Source organism: Rhamphochromis sp. 'chilingali' (genome assembly GCF_963969265.1).
Source record: "Rhamphochromis sp. 'chilingali' genome assembly, chromosome: 19".
Classification (NCBI taxonomy): domain Eukaryota; kingdom Metazoa; phylum Chordata; class Actinopteri; order Cichliformes; family Cichlidae; genus Rhamphochromis; species Rhamphochromis sp. 'chilingali'.
In genome coordinates, this window is record NC_137946.1 from 23,249,450 (window position 1) to 23,277,395 (window position 27,946).

At 38.8% G+C, this 27,946-nt stretch overlaps 1 protein-coding gene across 2 annotated transcripts; it reads right to left on the reverse strand.

The window, feature by feature from the left end:
• On the reverse strand, positions 1–27,915 carry jakmip2 (janus kinase and microtubule interacting protein 2). 2 transcript variants are annotated; one of them, XM_080866640.1, is made up of 24 exons: positions 27,780–27,915; positions 16,405–16,652; positions 14,461–14,715; positions 14,071–14,313; positions 12,618–12,827; positions 12,108–12,206; positions 11,811–11,957; positions 11,563–11,703; positions 9,933–9,989; positions 9,511–9,633; positions 9,158–9,286; positions 8,432–8,515; positions 8,248–8,310; positions 8,058–8,156; positions 6,924–7,025; positions 6,741–6,794; positions 6,592–6,657; positions 6,435–6,503; positions 5,837–5,914; positions 5,577–5,627; positions 5,001–5,153; positions 4,809–4,874; positions 4,417–4,493; positions 2,537–2,674 (listed from the first exon to the last, which is right to left on the reverse strand). In XM_080866640.1, exons 2-23 carry the CDS (start codon positions 16,531–16,533, stop codon positions 4,443–4,445), a joined length of 2,469 nt encoding a protein of 822 aa, XP_080722766.1. In that variant the 5' UTR covers positions 16,534–16,652; positions 27,780–27,915; the 3' UTR covers positions 2,537–2,674; positions 4,417–4,442. The 2 variants fall into 2 exon arrangements, with proteins under 2 accessions (XP_080722765.1, XP_080722766.1); XM_080866639.1 differs by lacking the exon at positions 4,417–4,493 and having other exon boundaries at positions 1–2,674.
• Between the last annotated feature and the right edge of the window lie 31 nt (positions 27,916–27,946).

Sequence of the window (27,946 nt, forward strand, 5' to 3'; positions counted from 1 at the left end):
TTTGGAAATAGAATGTAAAAAAACATCTTTTGCTAAACACTTAAATATTTGAAATACATAATAAAACAACAACTAATTGAGCGTGACAAAAGCAGATTACGTGTCATTAAAAAAGGAGTTTAAAAAAAAGCAACTGTTTTGCAGAAAGAAGACAAATTAGTCTTCAAGGTCATAGGCCATATTTTTTTATTTAATCTTTTTTTGTTTTTTACAGCATTACGTTTTTCTGTTTATCAAATAATCTAAATGAAATTAGGAGGGATTATATATTCTCCTTGGAAGACAGACAGAAGAAGGAGAAAAGAAAATCTCTGTAAAATAAAAATAAAAATGAATACACATTACATGTAATGTCACACATTACATTCTCGTAATGTATATTTGTGAGATACATAAATGACCCGAAAAAGAAAAAATAGATTAAACATGGAAATACAGGCAGAAAAAGGGGGGAAAGTGCATTTAAGGCAACTGCTGTTGAGTTTGCACAATATTTTCAGTCGCCCCCCTCGATAAGTTAAAGTGAATGTACTGGGCTGTAGTTACTGTCCGATGTGTAATGAGATCCAATGAGAAGGTACCCTCGGCCTTACAATAGGTGATTCAGTGGCAGATACAGTAGCTCGGGTAAAAAGGGGAGCAGGCAGAGTATTAGTAGTAAATATTTTAGGGACTGGGCAGAGTCAGCTTAGCGGGAGAGAAGTGAAGCAGGTGTTGTGTTGCATCCACTTTCTCCTGTTTCCTTTTGGGGGAAGTGGACACCTAAGTGGCCAGCAGAGTTTAGCAAAACAGGGCCATTAGTATCAAAGATGTTTTGGTTAGTAGAAAAAGAAGAGACCTGCAGTTTTCTTGGGATAAAGGAAGGTCTGATGTTGTAGTGTTGTTTTATAATTTTTTCCTTTCATCCTTACAAAATTCAGAGTATGGAGTGAAATTTTGCCCAACAAATACGGACAACATGACTGTTACATGTTGTTTTGTGACCAGAGCTCATCGGAAACCAGTCTGAAATATTTACAAGTTTGGTAAAAGGTCATGTTTCTTTAAAGGGCAAATTGGGAAAGTTGCACAGGTCGACAGCAGCACCCCCTGCTGGCCAGCTGGAGCAACACGATATAGACAGTAGAACAACAAATCCAATACACGGTATGTGATAAAGGATGGGGGGGGGGGGGGGAAGGAAAGGGGTGGCAAATATTTATATTATTCCACATTCATATTAAAATTATTTTTTTCATTTATAATTTTCAAGGAAACAATGTTCATCTTTGCAGCCATCACCACAATAAAACAGAGCAATTTACACCCTTGTCAAGTCATTTCTAAACTGCCAAGTACATCAACTGTTCAAGCTGCATCAGAGAATAAACAAAAGTTTCCACTATTCACAGAAAAAAGGGGAGACTACATGAAATTATTCAGACACATGTACATATTAACAATGTATATATTACAATACAGAATGGGGATGTTTTCTCTTGGGCTGTCAGTGGTAGGAGCTGTAAAAGAAAAACAGAAAGGAGGGGAAAAAAAGACAACCAGGGGGTAAAGCTTTTACAGTCTGCTGGCTTTTGAGAAAAAATGAAGATGCAGTTTGACAATCCGTATGTTCTCCTGTACAGATCCAGGCTGAGTGGAGCTGAGTGGATCCAAGTGTGGCATTTCTCCCAAAATCTATTTTCACCTTCCTTCACTCGAGTCTGTTATGTGTGTCCAGTGAAGACATGTCAACCTGAGTGTCCCGTATCTCCCATTAGTGTCTGTACACACCAGCTTCTGCAGTGTAGCTGTGTCCTTTTGCAGACGTGACCTCTGGAGAGTGCAAGCAGTGTGTAAGCACCATTCTCTGAACAGCAATGTCAGGGCAGTTGGTTGAAGAAACCAGGTCCCGAAAGTTCCTTGTTATAATCTAACCTGAGACCAGCACTGTTTAAATGGCCTCTGCGTGCGTAAGGCCCTGAGTTGGCTCGCTTCAGTTCACCGGGTGGTTGCATTCAAGAACTTCTTTTCAGGTTTGAACGCCAAAAAAACAGAGGGGGGAAAAGAAGAGCGGCCTGTGGTTTGTTTTCCTTGTTGTTTATGAGCTCTCTGTCTGTTTATATTCCCACTGGGGCTAAATGTTGGTCAGTGATATATTATTACCCTGCATGGCAGAGAGAACATATCCCAGGCTTTGGTTTTTAAATTGTCAAAGCATGTGTTTGCAACTGCATATGTCTGTAAATGCATGTGTGTCTGAAAACTATTTATGTGTGTGTGTGTGTGTGTGTGTGTGTGTGTGTGTGTGTGTGTGTGTGTGTGTGTGTGTGTGTGTGTGTGTGTGTGTGTGTGTGTACATGTCTGAATGCACTATATCTGTTTTCCCAATTGCCTGCCATTCCTTGCAGTCTGTATTCTCAGCTGCTTGGAGAGATATTTAATGTCCTAAAAATATCATCCTGGGCAGCAGGATGAGAACCAACCTCACCCGGTTAAAAAACAATATTAATAATAATAATAATAATAATAATAAATCTGAAGTGTGATCCGACCAGCACACAATACATCCAGCTATACCGACAGCAGTCACTGATGTTATGACACGAGCAGCCACTGCTACACACACCGTTTCACACTTGTCCAGAAAATAAATAACACTGCAGTCACAAACAAGATCCCCAAGCTGACATACCACCTGAGAGAAAGAGAGAGAGAAGTCATGAAAGATTAGATTAGAACACACAAAACGTGCAGCATGTGGCACATTTTTATCATCTTTAGATATCGGTATGCTCAGTCAGTAGCAGTAGAGTAGCCCCTATGTCAAAAGATTATAATCTCTGTACTCAGCTGTCACTCATGAGAATATTAGAATTTTACTACTATTTGTTTTTGCTTTACAGTCTACGACTAAACTCACTGGCCACTTTATTAGGTATGCGTTTCTAGAGCTGCACTGTGGTCATAAAAGGATGGATATGGTAAGCAGCGATATTTAGGGAGACTGTTGTGTTGAAACAATCCTCAGTTCGTACTACAAATCAGAAAGAGTGTCAAGAAAATATCCCCCTCATCATTACATCAAACAGCAGCAGCCTGTACTGTTGATATAACGCAGCATGGTATGGTTTCAAGTTGTTTACGCCAAATTTTGACCCGGACATCCAAATGTTGCAGCAGAAATCGAGTCTCATCAGATCAGGCAATCTTCTACTGTCTACGTTTGCTGAGAACGTGCAAGATGTAGCCTCAGTTTCCTGTTCTTAGCTGACAATAGTGGCATCTAGTGTGGTCTTCTGTTGCTTCGAAGTCCCTTAAATCACCTTTTTTCAGCATGCTGATGCTTGATTTGATCGTCAGCGTGCCGTCTTGAACATGTCTACAAACCTAAATGCAATAAGTTGCTGCCATGGGATTGGAACTAGTAACATATAAGGAGTTGTTTGTATCTAAACTATGTGTGACGTGTAAAGTACCAAAATAACACCTATATGAGACACATTTTTAGCTTCTAATGTTAGAGATTCTGCAGCTGGTTTTGGGCTGTGCAGGGCTCTCTCTTCCAGAAGATGATTGAATAAAGAATTATAAATGTTTTGACCACTCCTGAGTCGGGTTTTCTCTGTTCTATCATGGGGATCAAAGAATCGGGTTTAAGATAAGTCACTTGTGTTAATGAGTGATTGAAGAGGTGTGCCTAATAAAGCGGCCATTGAGTGTTCTTCCCAGTATTCTTTCCAGTCAAAGTGCTTTTGCTTGCTTTTACACCTCTTGTAAACCACCTGTAAAATTTCTAACCTTCCACGCACAAACAGCTGAGCAGCAGAGAACAAACCAGAGCAAAAAGGTTAGTGAACACTGGACTTGTTATCTTCAGCTAGATGGGAACATGAATTTTTTTCTCCATATATTGTTTTTACATCAGCCATAATAAATTATTTGGTAACTTTAGTTTTAGTCTATAAAAACACAAATTGCTGGGTGAAAAACAATCATCTAGAACAATTTCACAAACCTCAAAGGGTTTCTGCAATGCAGGTATAAACAATGGTAATAACCAAAGAGTTGACAATGAAGAAATATATAATGGATAGAAAGGTGCTCATGGTATCTGCTACCAAGACGGTAAAAATAGAATGTAAACATGGAGCGAAACACAGAAAACATGGAAAAAAATATCACGAAACTGTAACAAAACTGCATAGGTGGAAAGATGATGAGAGTACAAAGAAAAAGTAATGACAGATGAAGGAAGGTGGGAGAGTGTGCAGACCAGGGTCAAATCTTTTCTTGATTCTGAAAGACACAGAGCCACCCAGTGGTCAATTTGTAAAACTGTTTGAGGTTTATGGCTTTCCTCAGTAAAATATTTAACCAAGGTCAAAAAGAGGGATGGCAGTGATTTGAATTTTCTACCGAAAGCCCAACAGGACTCACCTCTGCTACAGGACACGCCAAAGACTTCAAGGCCAAAGGATAAAGGCAAGAGAAAAGAACAAGAACAGAAACAGAAACTATAGGAAGAAAGAAAGATGAAGGAGGGACAAAGGAAGAGAAGAAGAGAATTAGAGGAACACTTGAGACATGTTAGTCACAGAAGGGACAGGAACAGAGGTTCACTGTGCAGCGGGCGTAGCTCATTGTGAATTATGAAATCATATTTATGACTATCACATGATTTGAGACTGATTCCCTTTTTATCTTTTCTTCTAAACTATCAAAATTCAATTAGCGTTCCTTTATGAGTGTAAAGCCAAGCTGCTGATCATGAGAAATGAGATATTTCTGCATCCAATTGTTTTCACATTAGGCCATCAAACACATCCTACCTTTTCCTCCAGGTCTTTAATCTGCCTCCTCTGGATTTCTGTCTTATCTTCAAGATCACGAATTCTCTGCAATTATTTAGAGAGGGGAAAAAAATAATAACAATACCAGTATAAAGCATGTGACCTACAAACCTACTTCCACGCAAAGCTCTACTGTATCATCAGCAGCCACATTTACAGACAGCAACAGACCTGATGGGCCTGGTGCAGAAGTTCCATCCTCTCCTGGAGGATCTGGCAGTCGTACTCTCGACTCTTCCTCAGCATCTGCCTCCTCAGCTTCTCCACCGCCGTCCGCAGCTCGTCCCTCTGAAGCTCATCCAGAGGCTCGCCGTACTTTATCACCTGGTGAAAAGAAGACAGGCGTGAAGCACAAATACTGGATTGTGATTGATCTGAAAGACTCCTTACACCTCCAGTGTTACTGCTCTTTATCAGCTGAGGCTTTATCAAATCATAAGAATCCTTGAGGGCTTGTAGAAGCCTTTTCTGTTTCTTTATCTCTGTTAATAATCTCACACCAGTCATTCGTTTACCAAGAACTAGCTGTGCCAACAGCTTCGATGATCCAAATTATTTGGGAGGAATTTGGCATTTCTTATCTTAATTAGATAAACCTCACCCACTGTATCAGATGACTGTGGTGACATTTCAAAAGATGGGTGAGACTCAACAAAGCTACAACTGTTTTTGTTTTCTTTAGCCTTTTTTTGGTAAAAATGTATGGCTGTACGGCAATGCATAAATGCATGATGGCAAATCAAAGACCTTGTCTTGCTGCAGGGCGTTGTATAAGGTTGCTTCCAACTCCTGGATTTGCTGTGAAGAGAAGCAATGTAGAAAAGTGTTGTTAGTTAAGTTTGTAAGAACTTATTCACTTTTCTTCAAACGGCTACACGCCTAACAATACTGTCATGATTCTAATCATAAGATTATGTGTCACCTTGGGAACTGAAATTTAGACCCCAAATAAAACGAGGCACTGTTTTCTCAGCCCCAGATGTACAAGAGACAAAAAACACACCCACCATGTATGCCTGATCCAGGGCCTGTTTTCTGTAGTCCAGCTCCTCTTCCAGATATCCTTTCTGTTTGCAAAACATCTCCTGTACACATGGAGCATATTAGGACCAGTGTTTAGCAGAGAAAGAAGTGATAACATAAAGTTAAACCACTTCCTAACATGTGGTTTAACTGTTTGAAACTATAGGATATGGATCTGTGAAGAAAACCCAACATCAATGACAGATTTTTTGTTTGTTCGGTTTACTAGTCATAACTTACAGGAAGGATCTGGGTACAACGTGGAATATTCAATAAACCATCGTCATTATTTCTCTTTTTTCCTTTCCTATCTATTCTTTTTTTTTTTTTTTTTAACTGAGCCCAGTGCCACTAAGTAACATTTAACGCCTCCCTGTTAAAGTGTCACGGTGCAAGTCTAGAACTTAATGTGCAGCAGGCACATGGTGCTTCAAATACTGGTTATGGAGACTCTTTGGGTATGATGTGACTTTATCCAAGGAATGTTAATTAAATGTCTTAAAGGCAGAAGGTTAAGCAGAAGAATCAGTCATATCACAAATGATAATCATGAAACAAAGTCTGCCCCTTGTTGTGTCCCACCATCTCTATTTCCAGGTCCATCATCTTCTGGTGCAGTGCTGCCTCTGTCCCCTCAATCTGTTGAATCCACTGGAAAATAACAAGCAACAAAATATGATTTATTAAACAACAGAACAATCTGATGTTAATTTAAACACAATGTAGCTTCCAGCCTTACCTTTTCCGCAAGTGACAAAACAGTGCTAGCCTGAATAATAGCCACTTGCTCCTCATTCCTTAAGTTCTGCACAAAAAAGACATTTAAACCTTAATAATGTAAATGTTTTAGCGACGGAAAATGAAATGTTAAGTTCCGTATGAATTTACCCCGTTGTCTCCGAGGATATCCAGCAGTTTGATGAGATCTGGTATGCATACATCCTGTGGAAAGAAGACAATAAAACTGATTAGGGTGTAAATACATATAAATTCCTTTAATATTTAATCTTTGCTGTTTTTAGCTACTTAACGATAAACTATGATAAAGCATCAGCCCGTCTCACTGCGCACCTTAACTCCTTCCTTCATACAGTAGATCTGCAGTGCACTGACTCCCTCAGAGAAAGGATGCATTCTCAAATGGTTGAATGGAGGAGACCTCCTCTCGCGCTCCTAAAACAGCAAAAAGAAACCCACTTTTTATTATGCAAAAAGTCTTCTGCAAGCCTCCTATGAATTATAACAGCATTATAACATAATCTCTATCATAGGAGCCTAAAATTAATATTTAAATCAGGAGAGAAAAAAACAGGACGAGTGACAGTCTTACCCGGAGTTCTAATGATGGATTATATCAGTCCCTATCAGTTTCTCTTTGCATGCTTGAGTTTAAGTACGCAGCACTGTCTTTGTTCAGCTACAAAGTTTCTAACTTGGTTCACAAGTTCATTGCAAACGCTGTCATCTGACTAGTGACATGCCAAACCTGACAGCAGCGCTGGAGGTTTTTAGTTTAAACCGAGGCTGAATCACTTTGATGTTGCCAGAGGTGAAATCAGGTGAATGTGCACGGCACGTCCGAGCAAGAACCTTTCCTCTGTGTTCACTAGGTGGCAGTTAAAGCCTTGGTAAGGTGCTGTCAGTCACTGCACCAGAGCAAAGCCAGAACACAGAAACTGCTGTCAGCTGGTTATCGAGCTTGGAAATCAGAGACTCTTGGAGCCATTCCAAGACACGAGGCATGCACCCTGTTAAACAACGATTCTGCTCTTCTCCACAGTCCTCGAGTTAAAGCAGGGATTGTGTTGTGTTGTTCTTTTAAAACCTCACTGTGTTCAACTCAAAGTTTACCTTGTACTTTTACGAAACGATATAATCCCCAGCCTTCAGAAAAAATTCGATAATTTCGGACACCACTTCTTTTCCCCTGTAAAGTGGCTACAGTCTCTCCTGATTTGCCATGAAATATTTCACTGTGGTTTAATTCACTTTAATAAAATCTATGAAATGTAAAACCAATGTGGCTGCTTTAATCACCAGAGTGTTGTTTGTGTAATAATTACACTAAAATCACTTTTTCTCAGCTCTTGGGAAAGCAAAACGTTTTTAACTCAGTAAAAAACACACAAGTTATTTAGGCTCACCTGATTATTAGGCGCACAGACAACCCTTATCTTACTTGGTAGAAAACCCTTTGTGACGTACCTCTAGCTCCAGTATCCTAAACTCTAACAGTTCATTTTGATCTTTGGAGTCTTGAAGCTCCTGCTGCAGCCGATTACAGTCTGACTCCAACTTTTCCACCTGGGTGCCACAAAGGATCAGAATGAATGTGTCTGTTTTCATTTCCACTATTTCATTGTTCACTGATTATCGAAAAAAATGTGAGTCCAACCTTTTCTAACAACTCCTGATTCCTTCTTAGGAACAGCTGCTTCTCTTCAACCCATTTGGAGTCCTGATTAGTGGAAAGGTACACATCATTTCATATATTTATTAAACAAATATGGTTATTTTTTCCAATCCCTTCATGCACACATGCAAACACCTTCATTCATACATGTGTTTACGCATCCTACCTGTCCCTTCAGGGTTAGTTCCTTCTCCAAGTCCTCTATCTTGGCTTTATACCTGAGAACCTCTGCTTGGAGCTGTTCGTGAGCCTGAACCAGGAGCAAAACAGATATTCATTAGAATTTTTTACAAATCTTGCAAGATTTTAATTTTTGTCTGACATTCACTTCTGACTGCACTCAGGCTCTATAATGGGATCTGTTTAAGCCACACCTAAAACTCTCACAAATGTTGTTTTGGTTTTTTGAGGGTTTTTTGCAGCATTTCAACCCAACATACGACGTACATAATGTCGCTATATGCAGACATTAAAAGAGAACGACTGAAAAGTCTAAAAGAATGTTTTGTGTCCTGGTCAAGCATGGGACATTACCCAATCAATGACGGCAGCTGAACTAATTAAAAAGTACGTCTGACATCCACATGATGTGGCCACGCTCAAAACGACTCTTTTACAGCCTCATACGATAGAATAAATGTCAAAAAATGATTTTATAAATCGTGTGTTTAGATGAATACTTCAGACTAGTGGTAATAAAATTCTCAATAACTGAATTTCTCACTGCTAAGGCAGACAGACGTAACCTTGAATGAACCGTGTTGTACCTCCAACTTAAATAATCCTCGGGGGGACATTAGAATTTTTGGGGGATTGTAACTTTACAGTTTCAGACCAGATCAGAGGTTTCCAGACTGAGCAGTAACTAGTTAATTAATCTTTATACATGTACCTTAGCTTCGATTTCAGCATCCAGTAGGCCTCCTTTCTGTTCCTGCAGCAGGGCGTAAGCTCGCTGTAAGGCCTGGTATTCCCTGGTGAGCTGACGGAAACGTAGCTCTGACTCCTCGTTGGCTAGACTCTTGATTGATAAAGATCAAAGGTTATGATTCTAGGAGACAGCATCATTATACTGATACATCTGATGAGCTAACATTACCCAGCTGGTATGACTGAACAAATTTGATGTTGATAGCAGAAGTTTAAAAAGTAAAAACACAATTGAAGGCCCTGATGTGAATATAAATGAGATTACTGAGATTAATGCTAGACTATCTTTTGGATATGATAAATATAAGCTCATACATCATCCAGGTCTTCCTCAGGAGTAGCAGGAGTTCTGTCCATTCGAAATGAAGCCACTGAGGATGTCTCTGAGTCCATAGACTCTTCATCATACCCAAAGAAAGTATCAACCACGATATGCCTCTGCAGAAAATAAATACCAAAATCTTTCACGATAGAGCAATCAATACACTTTTTTTTCCTTTTGGTGCTTCACATTTAACAAAAAGCCATGTTTTGTGTTAAATACTGTCAATTTTTAGTTTTGTTTCTTGCATTATTAACAGGTCGAGTTTCTCCTTGCACTCATTTGTTTAACTACAGTTTACACTCTTATTGAAACAATCCGCTCAAACAGGACTGACTTCCATACTGTTTTTTAATGCACACTTTCTACACACACTTTAAATTAAGCAGCCATTAACAAATTGAATTTATCCTACCTTTATTGGCCTTGAACTTCTTTTATGCCGTTTCTTTCTTAGGAGTTTTTCTCGGTCCTGGAAAATCAGACAGATGAACAACACACTTTAACAATACGACTAAAGACACAGTTACTTTCTTTGATTTTCTTTCTTTAGGTTACATGATCAAATTTATAGAAGCAGCAAAATTACAAGAGCTACCCCATAGCAAAAATGCTATAGGTGTGCAAAAGTCATGAGCCACCCCTCAATTCTTTATATTTGTTTCCAAGGAAACAAAAAGTGGTCTAGAGCAATAGTTCTCCAGGCTTTCTGAATATCTGTGAATGTTTACACACTGGTTTTTAACTTAATTTCAGTCCAGTACTAATTATTTTCAGAGAAACATTTTGTTTGTTTGTTTAAACATGTAACACTGACCTAAGAATCATCCAAGCATAAAAAAGGCACCTAACTCAATAGACAAACCAGTGGTGCATTTCTTTAGTTGGATATAATAAAAAATGATGACGATAACACAGTTTGATATGTTTCAAGGTGATTCTCAAAGAGCTATTAGCAAAAAACCTAACATATCTCGCATGGTGTACTGACCGTGTATCCTTGAAAGAAATTAGGCAGCTGAACAAGTGAAGGACAAAAGAAGAAGTGGCAGGGCTAAAAAGGTTCCTGCAACAATATGTGAAAGTCATGACCTTTGAGAAACAGATCCATCAAAGACCTGACACCGGATCTGAGATCCAGCTAGTCCTTCAGTTGATCCATCAAGCCTCATCAGAGACGGTCTCAGTGGAGTAGCAGCTGTTTCCTTCTTAAGGAAGGGAAAGAGAAATTCCATCAATTTTGATTAAAAATTGGTGGAATTATATAACTTGAAAAGTATCATCCATATTTTTATTTACCACACAATACCACCTGGAAAGGCTCAGACTGGCAAGAGCTTCATTTTATTTTCAGCATGATGACGATCCCAAACACACTACCAGTGCAGTAAAAGCACATTTAGATAGAAATGTTGGCTTCCCCAGAGTCCGGACCTCAACATTACTCCAGCAGTGTGGCATCATTTTAACAGGTGAAGCAACAAAAGGCAGCCAAATCCATAAGAGATTTGGGGTGTCCTTCAAAAAGCCTGGAGAACTATTCCTGAAGACAAAATGATGGGTGGCTCGAGACTTTTGCAAAGTAGTGTACTACAGATGTAAACAACACATATGTGGTTTTAGAATATGTGTGATTGAAATACCATCAAAATGGATGATTGTAGACAAAAAACTCATCTGAAATTCCTGCTATGGGTCATATTTATCAAACCCAAACATATAAACTGGGATATGCTCTATACTGTGCTTGATTTTCTAGTTTTCTAGTAAGGATAGTCATGGCAATACATTTTCACAAGATTAACAAGCATTACACCAATTTTCAGCAAACTATGTCCTGTTTGGAGCAGGTCCCTACTGTGGGTCATCTTGACCATGATGTCATAATAGCTCATTATCCTCTGAAATTACTTCCTTTTCATCTGAATCTATCTGACCTAAGCAGAAAGATTCAGTGTTGTATCAGGACTGTGTCAAAATGTCAGAGCATCACGGCAACAACATGGCTTACTTGATAAATTACTGAAACACTATAAGAAACATACTCTTGTCAGTTCATCAATCATGCTTTGCTGCTCCAAGACTTGAAGCTTGAGAAAGGCTATTTCCTGGTCATCATGGGCTTGGTCCAGGTCATTGAGAGACTTTAGCTTCTTCAGTGGAGGATGAGAGTTTATCCTCTCCTTCTGCAGATCCACAAAAAACACAGAGAAGTGTCCACTGAGATCACACTATTCAAGTGTAAGTCAGCGTGCGTATATACAGAATGAGGCTACTGATACTTTGTGCAGACCATCTCAAGGTTTTCTTTCATCAGGCTCTTCAGCTTCTCCTCCAGCTTCTGGATCGTCTGGGTCAAATCGTCATTCCTCTTACTCAGCAGCTTGTTCTTGTCCAGCAGGGGCTTACACTGCTTCTCTGACTCTCGAACACGTTTCAGCTAGTGAGGGGAAAAAAATCATAAATTTAATTTAAATGGTGATTAAGGAAGACCCGTAAGAAAAGAGATGACAACGAAACAGCAGCTGGGAACTTTCAAGGAAAAGCAGAAACATTAAAAATGAATTAAGTTTCTTGAATTTCATCGTACCAGTTCATTCCTCTCATCCCCCAGCAGCGAGTTGCGGTCCTCCAGCTTGCGTATAGTCGCATTGAGTTCAGCCATACGCCTCTGGTTTCTCCTCATGTCCTGAAACAAACAAAATGCAATCCTTTATCATTTGACCAATCAAGTCACAAGGGAAGTGTGAAGAATACGTGATGTAATGGACTGCAAAACAGAACAGTCCATCCTGTCTTGTAGTGGTTTTGTTTTGCACTGATTAAAATTAAATTATAGCTTGGAGCTGATTCATGTGCGGACCGCCCCTCTCTTATAGTCTTTTATAGTTTGGCACTTACAGAAATGCCTGAGTGTGTACATGACATGGTTTCCATTTTGACTATTAGACTTTTAAAACAATCTAAACCAAGTGCACTCAAGTGCTTCAGCAAAAGTATTGAAGTGAATTCAAGAAGTAAGACAGTTTCTTTTAAATTAGCAGTTTAATATTATTTGTTTTAATTCCCTGAGCTGCTTCTCGATGGTTTCTCTACTTACTGGGCTGCCACAGTGCTCCGCACCATCTCCAGCTCTGCCTGGGATTTCTCTTTTCGGGCTTCCCAGGCCACACTCAGCCTCCTTAACAAGGAATAACTGTTCATCCAGGGCATCCTTCTGAAGCTGCAGCTTCTGTAAGTAACCCGATGTCGATTCCAGTTCTTTTTCCAGAGCGAAAATGGTGCGGTCCTTACCTTTGATTTCGTCCACCTATGGTGTGGGAGAAGGAAATGGAAAAATCATTAAGTAATGGCTGAAAGGAAGGCGTTTTATTTCCGATGCTATCCGAATTGTTCCCATCACTCTTTATGACATTATGATCAGAATTAGGGTTTTAAATGTTAGAACAGAAAGTTTAATATGATTTTTGTTTGTATTTTCTTTTAATGTATTTCTAAAAAACTAACAAACAACTGTAAAGAAACCAGACCGACTTACACAAGTAGAGAGGAACAACAGACCCATAAATAGTTGACCCTAACCATGTTATGCTTGAACCATGAAGCAATTATGAGAAATTTTTTTGAAAGTGCAGTGTTTATTGAGCCTTCTGATTAAATTTTAAAATGACATAAATGTAATATAAAATTGAATATATGACGTTTAATTTGTATTATGTTTGCTACATCTGGCATTGTCGTGCAACCTATCACTTAAAGGATGTATTCCACAAATTATTTTGCAATTATTTTGTTATTTTCAGGGCTTGATCAGTATTTTTAAAGCTTGTTTTAAAGGTGTGAAAAGATTTTATGCAGATATTTTAATATCATGTTGTTGTTGTTTTTTTTATTGGCTAAATAAAAGCTAATTTTAGGCATTTCGACTGACCGATAAATTACAAAGACTGCCTTGATAGCAATTTGGAAGGAAATTTGCAGCATTAGATGTGTCCATAATTAAACTCTCTCAGCACCAGGTTTCTACGTTATGCAGGTTACAAATGAAAATGTTTTCCCTGCTGCTCTTTTGTTCTTACATAGGTTGCATTAAACACAAATGTAGCTCATTTAATTAGATAGAAATCTACCCCATTCTTCTCTATGCAACTCGCACTAAAGTGCGGACTACTGTATACTCTGTTGTAGACACAGGCTAGCTAGAGAAACTATTCAAGTAATGATTCCTGTTAAAATTCTTTGAATACTTCTCGAAGTCTCGTGAGAGAGTGAATCCATTATAGAGTTGTGTCTACTAAAGCTCAAACAATAAAAGATTTTAAAGAGTATACCAACACTTATTTTTGGTGATTTAAAAATCTGTTTTTTTTTCTTTCAAACACATAAAACATAAATAGATTTCCCTAACATTTTTTATGTGTAGTTATTTATGAGTCCTAAGGTCACAGATTCATGGACGCAGAAATTTTGACATGCTCATTATTCATATGTTGAAGATACATGTGAAACCTGTTTCTAGTTTTATGGTGTTTATTTGCAGTGACTGTTCATACCAGTCTGCGGATGTCTTTCTCACAGTCCCATTTGATCTTAGAGATCTGCTCCTGGTGCTGCTGGTGCTCCACCCGCAGGTCCCCAGCCTTCATCTTGTCAGCCTGGATCATGTTGCTGAGAGCCTCGTCAGTCTGCTTTTTAGTAGACTTCAGCTCTGCTATCTCTTGCAGGAGTTTAACTCTCTCCTGGTCAAAGAAACGACGTGCGTCCTCCTTGGCTTCAAGAGTCAGTGCTGTGCGTACCTGAAAAAGTGAAGGCAGAAAGAAAAAGGTTGACTAGGTTGATAAGAGTTTTATTTATTTATTCTTTTTACATTTTTCTGAAACACAAGTAAGTGTAGGGTGGAATGAAAATCTTAAAATCCGTTTAACGGACATCTTTAAACTCACCTTCTCTCCACTGCCATCACGCATGGCATTCAGTGCTGCTTTCAGCCTCTGGTTTTCCTGGTCTTTGATTTTAGCATGGCGGGCCAGTTCTTGCTCGTGCTGCCGTGTCAGGTTTTCCCTGAGAGCCTGGAGCTCCTTTTGCTTTTCCTCATGCCACTTTGCCCGCTGCTCTGTTAGCATGGCAGTATGACGGTGCTGCTCCTGCTCTCGCACCCGCTTCACTTCTTGCACCTTGTCTCGCTCCAGTTTGCTCACCTTTAGAGGAACACGGAAGGAAGGGTTTGGTTATTTTTCATAAATACATACTATAAAAATTTCTCAAGCTGTCAGTGATGGTTCTGAACATTTTAACATTTAAACTTTATTAAGGTTTTAAAAATACTGTATTTACACAGAAAGTGGTCCAAGAGATAATAGTCCAGATATATATATACACTCAACAAAAATATAAATGCAACACCTTTGTTACTGCTCCCATTCCCCATGGGATGGACGTAGAGACCTAAAATTCATTCCAGATACACAATATAACCATCCCTCCCAAACAGTGGTCACAAATCAGTCCAAATGTGTGGTAGTGGGCACATCTGCTATATTGAGATAATCCATCCCACCTCACAGGTGTGCCACATCAGGATGCTGATCTGACATCATGAGTAGTGCACAGGTGTACCTCAGACTGCCCACAACAAAAGGCCACCCTGGAATGTGCAGTTTTGTCTCACAGCAAAATGCCACAGATGCCACAAGCAATGAGGGAGCGTGCAATTGGCATGCTGACAGCAGGAATGTCAACCAGATCTGTCGCCCGTGCATTGAATGTTCATTTCTCAACCATAAGCCATCTCCACAGGCGTTTCAGAGAATATGGCAGCACATCCAACCGGCCTCACAACCGCAGACCTCGTGTAACCACACCAGCCCAGGACCTCCACATCCAGCAGGTTCACCTCCAAGATCGTCTGAGACCAGCCACCCAGACAGCTGCTGGAACAATTGGTTTGCACAACCAAACAATTTCTGCACAAACTGTCAGAAACCGTCTCAGGGACGCTCAACTGCATGCCCGTCGTCCTCATCGGGGTCTTGACCTGACTCCAGCTCGTCGCCGTAACAGACTTGTGTGGGCAAATGCTCACATTCGATGGCGTCTGGCACGTTGGAGAGGTGTGCGCTTCACGGATGAATCATGGTTCACATTGTTCAGGGCAGACGGCAGCTGAGAATGTCCCAGTTCTTGCATGGCCAGCATACTCACCGGACATGTCACCCATTGAGCATGTTCGGGATGTGCTTGACCGGCGTATACGACAGCGTGTACCAGTTCCCACGAATATCCAACAACCTCGCACAGCCATTGAAGTGGAGTGGACCAACATTCCACAGGCCACAATTGACAATCTGATAGACTCCATGCGACGATGTGTTGCACTGCATGAGGCAAATGGTGGTCACACCAGATACTGACCGGTTCTGGGTCCCCAGACCCCCAATAGCGCAAAAAACTGCACATTCCAGGGTGGCCTTTTGTTGTGGGCAGTCTGAGGTACACCTGTGCACTACTCATGATGTCAGATCAGCATCCTGATGTGGCACACCTGTGAGGTGGGATGGATTATCTCAATATGGCAGATGTGCCCACTACCACACATTTGGACTGATTTGTGACCACTGTTTGGGAGGGATGGTTATATTGTGTATCTGGAATGAATTTTAGGTCTCTACGTCCATCCCATGGGGAATGGGAGCAAAAACAAAAGTGTTGCGTTTATATTTTTGTTCAGTGTACATACTATAAAAATTTCTCAAGCTGTCAGTGATGGTTCTGAACATTTTAACATTTAAACTTTATTAAGGTTTTAAAAATACTGTATTTACACAGAAAGTGGTCCAAGAGATAATAGTCCAGATATATATATATGTATATGAGATGTAGTACAGTACCTTGCATTTTTCTTGGTGCAGCTCTATCTGAATGTCAGTCAACTTGGACCTGAGATCTTCATTAGCTGCCTGTAAGGCAGAAATAAGGGCTTCGGGCTTCTCGCCCTTCGTACGCCCTTTCTTAGCCATTGATTCAAGAACTAGAGAGGCTGTTCTAATGCTTTCATTGAGACTTCATATAAGCGTTCCGAGGTGCTCCCAAGGTTTCCAGTTCCTCCTCTTCCTCATTCTCCTATTAGACACAAGGGCTTGGGGTAGGAGGAGAGACAAAAGAGTGACAGAGTTAGACAAAGCAAGTCCAGATTTACTTTAAACAGAGTATGATTAAGATTCTTGTACTTTGAAATAATAAATTCCTGGAAACATAGCAACAAAACTGATGTTTTGCCCCGTCAGACTTCAGACAAGCAAACCAAAAGGTATGAAACCACTGTAGGAATCACCGATTAGGGGAAATACAGTGTTTTAGCAAGCTTGTCCTGCTACACTGTATAAGCCCAGATAAAAAACACTGGTCTCACCCAGGATTAGGACAACCATGCATTGTTAACATCGCAAGAGCACATGGAAGAGAGACAAGGGTGGAGGTGTTAATGCTAGGCTATAACCTAGCTAAAACCTAGCCCTAACGCTAAGCTCCTCAAACCAATTTCCACCACCAGCTTGTTGGCTAACGAAGGCTATTTCATTTTTAGGTAATTATATAAAAATGATGAATGAAGTCTAATCTTATCTAATGTAATCTGAAATATGTAACTGAAAAATACAGTAACAAACTTGGGAATAGTGCATATTTGGGCTAAATGTTCATGCCAGTTAACAGGCTCAAAATGAAAACATGCACTACCTTAGTTTGGTAGAAAAGACAACATGCTCCAATTATTAAACGTCAGTATAAATGGTAAAAAATATAAATACACTACAGTTTTGTTGGGCTTTTCAAGTATGATTGACCACTTGGGACTTTTTACCGTATCTATCTATCTGTATATATATGTTATCTGTTCAACATGCAGACACCACTGATACAGTTTTAAAACTACCAGCGTAGTAATTAGTGGTCAACCTCTACTTTCTGAGTAACAGTTACCCAAAAAGTCATGGACCTACTAAATTCATTAGGACTCCCCTTGGGGAGACCAGCTTTCTTGCAGTTTGGCCACATGCAGTTGAGAAGTTGTGGAATTAAAATGGTAATCCTTCAAAGCCACACTGCTAGCATGGCATAAAAAATGGAGATAAGGGTTTTTTGAAGAATTTAGTTCTAATTTGTTAATATTCAGATCTCCCAGCAACCCATTTAAGGTTAGGGATTAGGCTAATATTAGCCTCATGTTTATGGAATTTTGCACTTGGCTTACCTAAATGGAAAAGCTCATAATTATGACAATATTAACTTGAACGGCAACATCGGTTACTTTCTGATTTATTTGTTTGAAACCTCCTGTGAGCAGTTTCCTCTGCACTTATACAGATTTATCTCAGGAGCCCCTGCCTTTTTGCTTTCAAAACCATGTGAGACACCTTGTCCCGTCCATTAACTGGGACCTGTGAAAGGAAAGCCAGAGTTGGTCCCTGTTTTTTTTCCTCACTTTGTGGCATAAAGCAGTTTGATGCCACTTCCTAAAAGTATTTTGTTCTCAGCCTTATAGAATCTGTTATATTCAATATTTTTTTATGCCTGTAAATTCCGCATGTCCATAAAAAAGTTACATAAAACCTTTTAGAACTGTAGTTCTTTGTGACTGTTGCTCGGTCAGCTTCTTTCATGTGCATTCGATTTCTTGTTTGACCACAACTGTTACATGCCTAATTATAGTCACGCAAGAAATTATAGTCACTCATTAACATAACAAAAAAGCAGTAAACACAATGCACACAATAGAAACATCCTCATAATTTTTTACTATCAGTATGATGACCTACACATGCATGATGTTATGGTAAATCCCTAAGGTCATACAGATCCAGTGTGTCACAAGAAGCTTTGCCTAGACAGAAAGAAGCCAATAATGACAATTTCTGTGGCAAGAGATTTTCATTTGAGAAATTTTGCGGTGTAAATAAAACCTGAACAAGCAAGTAGGAAGTGAAATTGTCCTGATCATATTGGCTTATTATCAAACCAAAGTGGTTTTGGAACAGATGGTTGTCTGGATATGCCGAGTCAGTGGTAATCCTTCCTGCCCCACAATCTGACTTCTGTTTGTGCACAGCCTGAGGTCATCTGAAAGCCAACGACCTGCTAAAAGCCACAGATAGACTTGTGCAGCAAATATAGGACATTTGGGCTAAAATAAGACTATGAGAGACTTGTCCTATCAGTTTACTGAACCCAGTCTATTTTCACACATTCACACACTAGTCCGGGGTAAAATAATGCTCAGTTCATTTCAATATTATTTATATAGGACCAAATCACAACAACAGTCACCTCAAGAAGCTAAGGTCACCTAAAGATGGTAATGCAGGCCTACTGCACTTACTGCATCTGCGTGTAAGATGTACAGTAAGGCTTCAATGTCTTGCTCAGTGGTAGAGAAAAATAAATGGCAAACTCATGAGCCAAAAGGACAGCTTTTAGCTCATATATATGTTGCTTTACTGATTAAAACAGACATTGTTCTTATGGCAATCAAATTAATTACACAAGAAGGTAAATATAGGCTTTACCTTGACCAATCTGTCTAAAAAAAATAATAGATAAATAATAAATACTCAAATTACCATCTGGAGTTGCAGTCTAAAGATTACAGGTTTGGTGCCTTTTTTAATGTATTATGCATATGCTAACATGAAATATGTTAATTATGAAAAACAGAGTATGATGTATTGCGTGTGACTGTGTGTACAACACACATGTTGTATTTAATATTAGTCATAAAAATGTATTCTGCTGAAATTTTTAACTTTACTTTTAATACCTTATGAAGAACACAGAAATAGATAGTCCCTTGATGATTTGGATGATGAAGGTTAGCCATTACTAGGCTCTTGTAATGGCTGTGCTGCTAAAATTCTTCTTAAATGGCATATATATACATATAAATATGACTATCAGCTATTCGTGACTTTGCCTGTTCTATGCAGATTCAACCAAAGGTTTATAGATTAAACTGTTTCTAAACTCTTTGGAAACATTGTTACAAGGTCACTGTTTTAACACATTTGTAGAGACGTGCAGACTGTTTTCCTCTAATACACTACCCACAAAATGTTCATATGAAAGTGAAAAAGACTGTGCATTGTCACAATGACTCACAAGGAACTGGACTACGTCCCTCATAATCTGAAGTGGAATGACATAACATTGCTTAACAGATTTGACGATGCAGATTAGAGATGAAGTAATCATCACGTTTAGTCCACACGGGCTCCTTATTTTGCAGTTAGTTTACAGTGCGGCTTTTCAGAAGTACTGCTGACGTTATTAAGCATCACTTCAGGAGGCTGTCCAAAGTAACACTAATGAAGTAGCAACAAGTAGCAACTTCAAAAATGATTTGCAATAAGAGTGCAGGACAGTTATGTCATGTACATTACCATTTTAACACCACTGTCTGTAATCTATGAACGAATTTGAAAATGTTTGCAGAGGAAACTTGAGCTTACTCGAGTTTGCATCTTCAGTAGATTTCTAAGTATGATGTGAAAGTATAGCCAGATTTGCACCCTTAAACATGAAATATTTCAACAGATATTTTTCCTGCCAATTCAATTGTATATATATATATTTGTTTTCTTAATATTTAATTAATTAGATCGACTATTATGAAATAATTAAATATTTGGCCATATTAACAAGTCCCTATAACAATTTTTCCAGAGCCACAAGTGATGTGAAAAACACTTTTTGGAGGATTTATGTAGTTTTCATGTTGTTTTGAAGGCAAACCGGGTTGTTTCTTCACCCATCGCGTGTGTTTTTGAACACAGAAAAAGCAAATGTTGACTGGAAAATATACATTTGATATAAGTTTACATTGGTGTATTGTACACAAGTTTTTATAATATGGAAAATACTAAGGCAGTTGAGGTACTCTACATTTACAGGAACACTTCCTGTTTCTTTGATATTCATAATGTTGTTATACAATGTACAACACTCTCCTTTGTGGCATGAGTGCAATACCCATATATGAAAACTCTAATAATAGTAATGCTGATAATTCATTGACAAGTCATCTTATTTCATTTTGGTTAAACTGACTAGACCATCATCATGCAAAGCCAACCGCCTCACCATGACTACTAATACTGTATTAACCTACAAACCATCCACAGAAGCCAGATACTGTTCTGGAGGAGTAGGCTAGATATGTATTTGCGATAAGCCTAAGTCAATTTGATTGCAGTTACGTTCCCCAGCAGGGAAATGATCTGTTGGCTAGCCAAATTAACATTATTCACCCACACAGAGGCATTATAGGTCCCACTGCTCAGTGCAACACAAGTAACCACTTTTTAGCCTTACAGGCTTCTAATTCTAGTTTTCACTTTCAGTATCAGGCATCTTTGGTGACTCTCAACAAGATTTTTAGGGAAGGATTGTGATTCATATTTCCTTGCTTGTTAACAAATAGCAAAAAAATCCTTCAGAGCTGTCATTTGTGATCTATATTTCCCTCAGGAACAGCCAAGTAATATTCTTACTCAGCACTGTCCTCTTTTCCAATGAGAGCCAGTTTAATATTTAAACATGGGGTTTTATAGCGGGAAGCCTTGCATATAAAGTAAGGAATTTTTTGGAAGCTGCTAAATGGCAGGTAATGGACAATTTAAGCTAGTCTGAGAGGCATCTCTCAGATATATTTTAGTATTATATTATGATAAAATTATAATGCTGTGATTGGGGATCATCATCATAAAAACTGTAGCTCACTAGAACACTAAACTCTAAACCTATATCTTATATTTGGACAAAGCTGACTGGTTACAAGCCATTTAGCAAATTATTCATGTTTCATTTGCATAAAAAGTTTAAATAGATTCAAATGAGGAAATAAATAAAACAATAAAGGATGCTAAGACAACACAAGACTCTTTTGTAAAGAGACAAATTTCAACCCTAATACTGCAAAAAATGACAACTTGCTATATTTTTAAAAAGTGCAATATACACTCAACATACTTCACACAACACAATCACTCAAAATCTTTACAACAATATTAGCAATCAACATCACACAAGACTAAGAAACTATATAAAAGAAAATCTTAGAGTATCAGTACCTTATACAAGCTTCCTGGTAGCCGTCGAAACTAACTGTAAGAAACCCGACAGCTACAGCAGCCTCTTGGATAAGAAATGACATAACTGGGTAACACTTTATGGACTCACAGACTAAGACAAGTTAATGAAAATGCATCTTTCATGCCAAGAAGGGTTTAGGGAACCAAATCTTTCAAACTCTGTTGACAGTATTCCTCTAAGAACTAGTGAGCACTCAGCAGATCAAGAAGATCAAGCATCCATCACAGCAGCATCACTTGAATAATACATTTTTAACTATAGAGATTTAACCATTATCTCTAAAATGTATAGCTCATGTGAGCAAACCAGGATGCTAATGCTATGAGATCAAATATATGTGGTGACCATACCTCTTTAATCCACAAAGACCACTATTTTATGCATTTGTGACCAATCACGTTCACCTTCAATTCAGTGCTGATATTTAAAACATGTTTCTTGGACTGCTGTCTATGTTCCCAGTGTTTATACCGTATACAAGGATATCTTTATAGGTCAGTACTGCATGGTAAGCAATCGACTTGAGTTATGTGGAGATGACAGGCAAAGAGATGCCAACCAAGTATAAAAATTAAAAAAAAAAAACTCAACAGCAATTTCTCCAACAATTAAATGGTCCATAATTCTAATTCAACAATTGTTTAATTGCACTTGAACAAAGATGGACATTTATTTATTTATTGTCAGTTGATTATTTTGAAGTTTTTAACAGGGTCTTAAATATTGTTGATATACCGGTAATAAACATAAATGCATAATATCAATTAGAAATCCAACTTACCAAAATATTTTGTCTCACAGACAGATAGCAAAAGCAATTATTTTGTGTCATGGTACTACTGTACACCTGACAAGCAGAGGGTAAAGTGAGATTTGGCAGGCGTGAAAAGATTGTGTGTAGCAGTGTATGGGGAAAAGAACCACCTAGAAATAAGTCACAGTAATTTTCCTTGTGAGATTTGTTATGTACAGGCTGTCATCGGCTGACCAGATTCTCTGCTCTTTGTGGATTTAGTCAACTGAATTCAAACAAATAAGCAAGGTTACACGAGCTACCGTGGCTGCTTTCCAATACCTAGACAGCATAAAGCTAGTGCAAAAGGAAGGATTTGGCAAGTGAATCTAATCAGTGTCATCACCTTAAATTTAAAGTGATGTCTGCAATCCTAGATGTAACCTAACACTGAACATGAACACCACAGCCACTCTGCATCCAGCATATAGTGGTGCATTACTGGAAACTTCACCGTAGTCTTTCAAGCTAGTGACTTCAGCCTGCTCTAAACGACACCCTCTGAAAAACACAAAGTTCTTATACTTCACTTTGTTTGGAATGACTTTCACAGTATAAAAAAAAGAAATTTGCAACATTATGTTTCGATCCAAACACTACAGAATCAATTAGGACATTACAAGAAGCTTTAAAATTCCAGTTTTTCAAATGTCCTTGCAGTTTCTACCTTTGAAAAATCTCTTATCTTTCTCGCCTTTCCTCACTTTCTTACATCTTTCTCCATCCCTGAAAATGTCACAGATGTTGTAATGTAATGGATTTCTTTTTCCACTCCCTGAAAAATAAACCGACTGTACGTCTACCTAGCAGACACGCTGTGGCAAGCTACATTAAAACATGTTTTTGTGTTTGGTGATATTTGCTTTTTTATTTTTTATTTTTTTATTACCTCACTGAAGAAAAACTCCTTTTACTGTATTATGCATAAATCCCCCTATCAGGTTTAGTTGCTCTTTAACTGAAGGTGCCAGAATGCCATTAATAACTATTAGCCCAAAATCCACTTTCCTTTTGGTATAATTTTCATCAATTCCTGAGAGAGAAAAAAAATCTACATCTCTAGTGTCTAAGTGCTTAACTATGGTTTCGAGTTAGTTGATATTTTTGTCGGCTATTCAGTCCTAAAAAAGTTCCAGGTGAGCTTGAAGCTTCACTAAGAAATGCATGTAAAACAGGAAAAAGTCACAGCTGTACTGAGTGACTGCTACTGCCTTTTGAAGCTGTATGGTAAATGTGACATCTTAAAGACTTCTGGTATTCATTTCGAGGCAGATTTTAGATCACCTAAAATAATAATATTGTAACTGTCCAATTTCTAATCCAATACTGAGAAACAATGTGTTGATCTAAATGTTAATGCAATTTGTTGCTGAGCAAGCAGAACAACAACCTTATCTGAGCTTTTCAATGATAGTAGGGGTCAGAAGCTTCAAACAGAGTTCATTAGAGTGTCACGACTAAGCCATGAAGTCAATACACTACAAAATACATTAGAATACACAGAACAGAGAGCTAAAATGTGAAAAAGCTCTAAGGAACTGCACAGCTGGACAATGACCTAGGAGTTTTAAAGTGTGATGGCATCATTCACATTATAAAATGTCCCTAAGTTAGGCTTCAACAACCACTGGTCAAACACACTAAAAACAAAACCATGTAAGTGGAACACGTTTTGTAGTAATAGTACTGTGATGACTGGGAGATATGATTGGTAAGTCTTAACTAAAACCATCCATGCTCACAGTAACTGATTTTTTTAATATGAAGAAAATAGCTAAGAATGAAAAAGAACTGATTTTCTCTTTGCACTCTGAATGAGTGTATGTGCATGTATCATGGTGTTGGTGTATCAATGTGAGCTTGTGTGCATTAAATACTACGACACGAAGCACACTGGCACCATGACCCACTTTTGACTCCTCAGACATTAAATTTGGTTGTTAGCGCTGGATTTTCCAGCAGACTATCAGAGGGAGCATTAGAAATACGAGCCGCAGCTTCAGTGTGACTGAAAATAGAGTTAAAACACAGAAATGATTGATGGTCACAAGGACGCATTTTTGCATTGTTTGAACAATTGCTAGTGATTTAATGTTAACCTGGACTACATGCTGATTCTGCATATAGCAGTGTGTGTTACAGTTTTGCCAAATGCATTTAAATCAATGGCAGCTAATTCACTGCCATTGATTTTATGTATCATAAAGAGATTACATACAATCTTTGCTCCAAAACGGGACCCTACTGATTTCTGCAAACATTTATTTATACAGTATGTGGTAAACAGTGGTCAAGCTTGAAGATGACTGAAATAACCCCTTTATATGTAAACTTACTCTTGTGGTAAGAGCATGTAAAACACCTTATCTTTTTCAGAAAACAGGCGTCAGCACTACTTGTAGGACTATACCTTTTACAGTAAGCTTTTTTTAAGTAAGCTTTAAGCTTTTTACAGATGCTAGAATTCTGTGGATAACATTCTGAAAAGGTTCATTTTCCCCATATCGGGATTTTCTAGCCAAGCATTTTTTCCCTAACCCTGTCCAAACAGTCACATGGTTGGAAGTCTTTTGTTTAATATGTGCCACCACCAAGCCTTCCACCTATTGATGTGGATTTTTACACTGCTTTACTATGAACACTAGTAGTGCAAAACTGAAAACTTACATGCCAGCCACTTTTTAGGTACACATTGCTAGTACCAGATTGGATCACAGTTTCATGCAGAAAATATCCCATTAGCGTCACACCACTAGCAGCAACCTGAACTGTTGAGGATGAATGGATGCATGCTTTTATTTTGTTTACATCAAATTCAAACATTCGACAGTTGCAGCAGGAATCGAGACTGATCTGACCAGGCAACGTTATTTCCAATCTTCTATGGTCCAATTTTGATGAGCACATATGGGTTGTAGCCTCAGTTTGCTGTTCTTAGCTGACAGAAGCAGCACCTGATGTGGTCTTCTGCACCCACAACCCATCTGCTTCAAGGTCCAAGGTATTACATGTTCAGAAATGCTCTTCTGCATACCTTGGCTGCAACAAGTGTTTATTTGAGCTATAGTTGCCTTTGTTATTAGCTCTGTCTGGCCATTCTCCTCTCTAACTTCTGGTTCAGAGAACTGTGAATCTGATAATTCAACTGTCTGGACATGCAGGTACAATGTGTTTCTTGTATACATAATTCTCTGCCAAATTCAAAGCACACAGGGATAAATACCCTACTGTATGTTCAGTCATTCAATATGATTCATAAATGTCACAATCCACCTAACAGTTATCACTTAAGGCTCACAGATATGATATGATATGTGTAATATGATTTTGTAAACACAGACTGAACACTGTTGGCAGCTCGTGTTCCAGATGTGAAGCAGAAATCCAACCTCCTCCCTAATACCAGACCTAGACGCACAGACTGATCTCTTTAGCACTGTTATGTCCACGTGTTTGTGACTGCTCAACCAACTGTCACTTTCAGCTTTATCTTTCTGTCATGTTCTTTTTTCAGCAAACACAATCTTGCATTTCAGGACTATTTTTGATTTAGTTAATCCCCATTATGCAACCCTCTCAGTAAAAGTTAGCCAGACCAATGCCAGTATTGCCCCAACATCGAGGGGCAAACTAAGTTTAATCAGTCTGGTATAGAGCTGTGACATAACCTGGTTCAACGTGCCATCACTTTGGCTGAAGTGAAGAAGAACTGTTCTTCTTGTTTTCGGATTACATTTCAGTCCTGACCAAAAGATGCTTTCTAATCCATTTGCCTGAGGTCAAAATACCAACCCTGTGTATAAGCAGAGCTCTGCTAATGCTGGAAATAGTGCAGGAAATGGATCTAAATGACTATGGTGTACATCTGCTCCATGTTTAAAATACTTGGTTTTCTTTTCATTTTTTTATTTAATAATTCATATTTAAACAAATTAAAGTTGAAAAAGTAAATATAATTCTAAAACAATAGTTTATTAATAAGAGTAGGAAATAAGGTGTATCTTGCAAGATTAACAAATTGAAAAATACATTTGTTGAAACAGAAAACAGAGATGGTGGTTTGCATTGTTGTTATTGCAAATTTTAATTTGTAATTTTTCCTGTATACCTGGCTAAATGTCCACAGACATTATAACATCTACAATATGGCTGTAATATGTAGTGATGGCTTGCAATTATAGTATGGCATTAGCATTGACTGTTATGTTAAAGCTGCAAGCTTTTGTAGTTGTTCAGGACGAGAAATTCCTCTTTATACCCAAAGTAATCCTTGATGATGCATGGATAAGAACTGAAAATAGGATTCTAGACTTAATGATACAGGGATATATATAACTTCCTCACCTCTGCTCAGCTGGTTCTGACAACAGCAACATATTTAACATATTTATAAAGCATTATTATTAGTAATAAGCCCACAGGCCCAACCAAAGAAAAAAAGGTCTTATCTCATTTTTTTCGTGTTTTTGCCATCTCCTTTTGCCACATTTTGCTATTGGTGTTTTGTATTGGATGACTCTTGCATTTATAAAGCAATCTATAAACAATTAGCTTGTGGTCAGTTATTAGCCTGCATCTGCCCTGGCCATGAAACAATACTGTGACAAACACCTTCCCAGCTGGGGTGATGTCTGTTAAATCAGGCCAGTGTAACACCCCGAGGCAGTTGTAGGCTACAGACTCTGAGCCTCAATCTGGAGGCCTTGCCAACCCACTGTGGACTAGCATCCTCTTGCAGCATCACTGCAGCATCCTTTCCTTTTACGACGCGGCCAGCAATGTGTAACGATCTGTCAAGCAGAAGAAGAAGGGAAAAAACAGAACTCACGTCCAGAAAAACCACACGTGCCTAATAATTATAGAAAAGGATGCTTATCTGTCTTTACCAAGAGGCACAAGCAACACCACCTGGGATCCACACAGCACAACAATCACGGCTACGAAAAGCTCGAAATATGCTCGATGTAGCGTGAGCATCCGGCTCTGCATGGCGAGGAAAATCCGGACTCAGGCTCCATCCTCGTCATCTTTAAAGGGTTTGCTGGTGTAGGCCGAGCTCTGCCACTTCCGACAGGCAGGCTAGATCTCTGCTGCCGGCTAAATAAGACACGCTTTAGGGTTTTATGCCACAGAACGCGATGGTGGCCTCTCCTCGCTCCAGTAGAGGTGAGATTAAAAAAACAAAACCAGTTTATATCTCTCGCTTCGCTTCTGGGCTGATCAATGTGAGTCAAGCCAACAGGCCCGCTAGTCTCAGGAACTCCCAGTTCAGACGGTGATAAACCTCAACTACAGCAGCCACACTGCCGACAGATTTCATCGCCTTACCTCACAACAGATTCCCATCCAATGTGAAGACGTAACGGGTGAGAAACCACATCCATGGCATGCTTCCGTTACTAACTAAGAGAAACACAATCGCCTGCTATGATCTCTGCATCAGCAGCAGCCCCGTACAATGAAGTGATGGCCGGTGGTGATGATGCTGGGAGCCC

Excerpts from the sequence above, each read along its gene's own strand:
- jakmip2 (XM_080866639.1), bottom strand. The coding sequence starts at position 16,533 with ATGGCTAAGAAAGGGCGTACGAAGGGCGAGAAGCCCGAAGCCCTTATT. Across the intron at positions 8,157-8,247 it reads ATCAGGAGTTGTTAGAAAAG|GTGGAAAAGTTGGAGTCAGA; the intron begins GTTGGACTCACA and ends TGTGGCACCCAG. Across the intron at positions 5,628-5,836 it reads CCCTGGATCAGGCATACATG|CAAATCCAGGAGTTGGAAGC; the intron begins GTGGGTGTGTTT and ends TTCTCTTCACAG.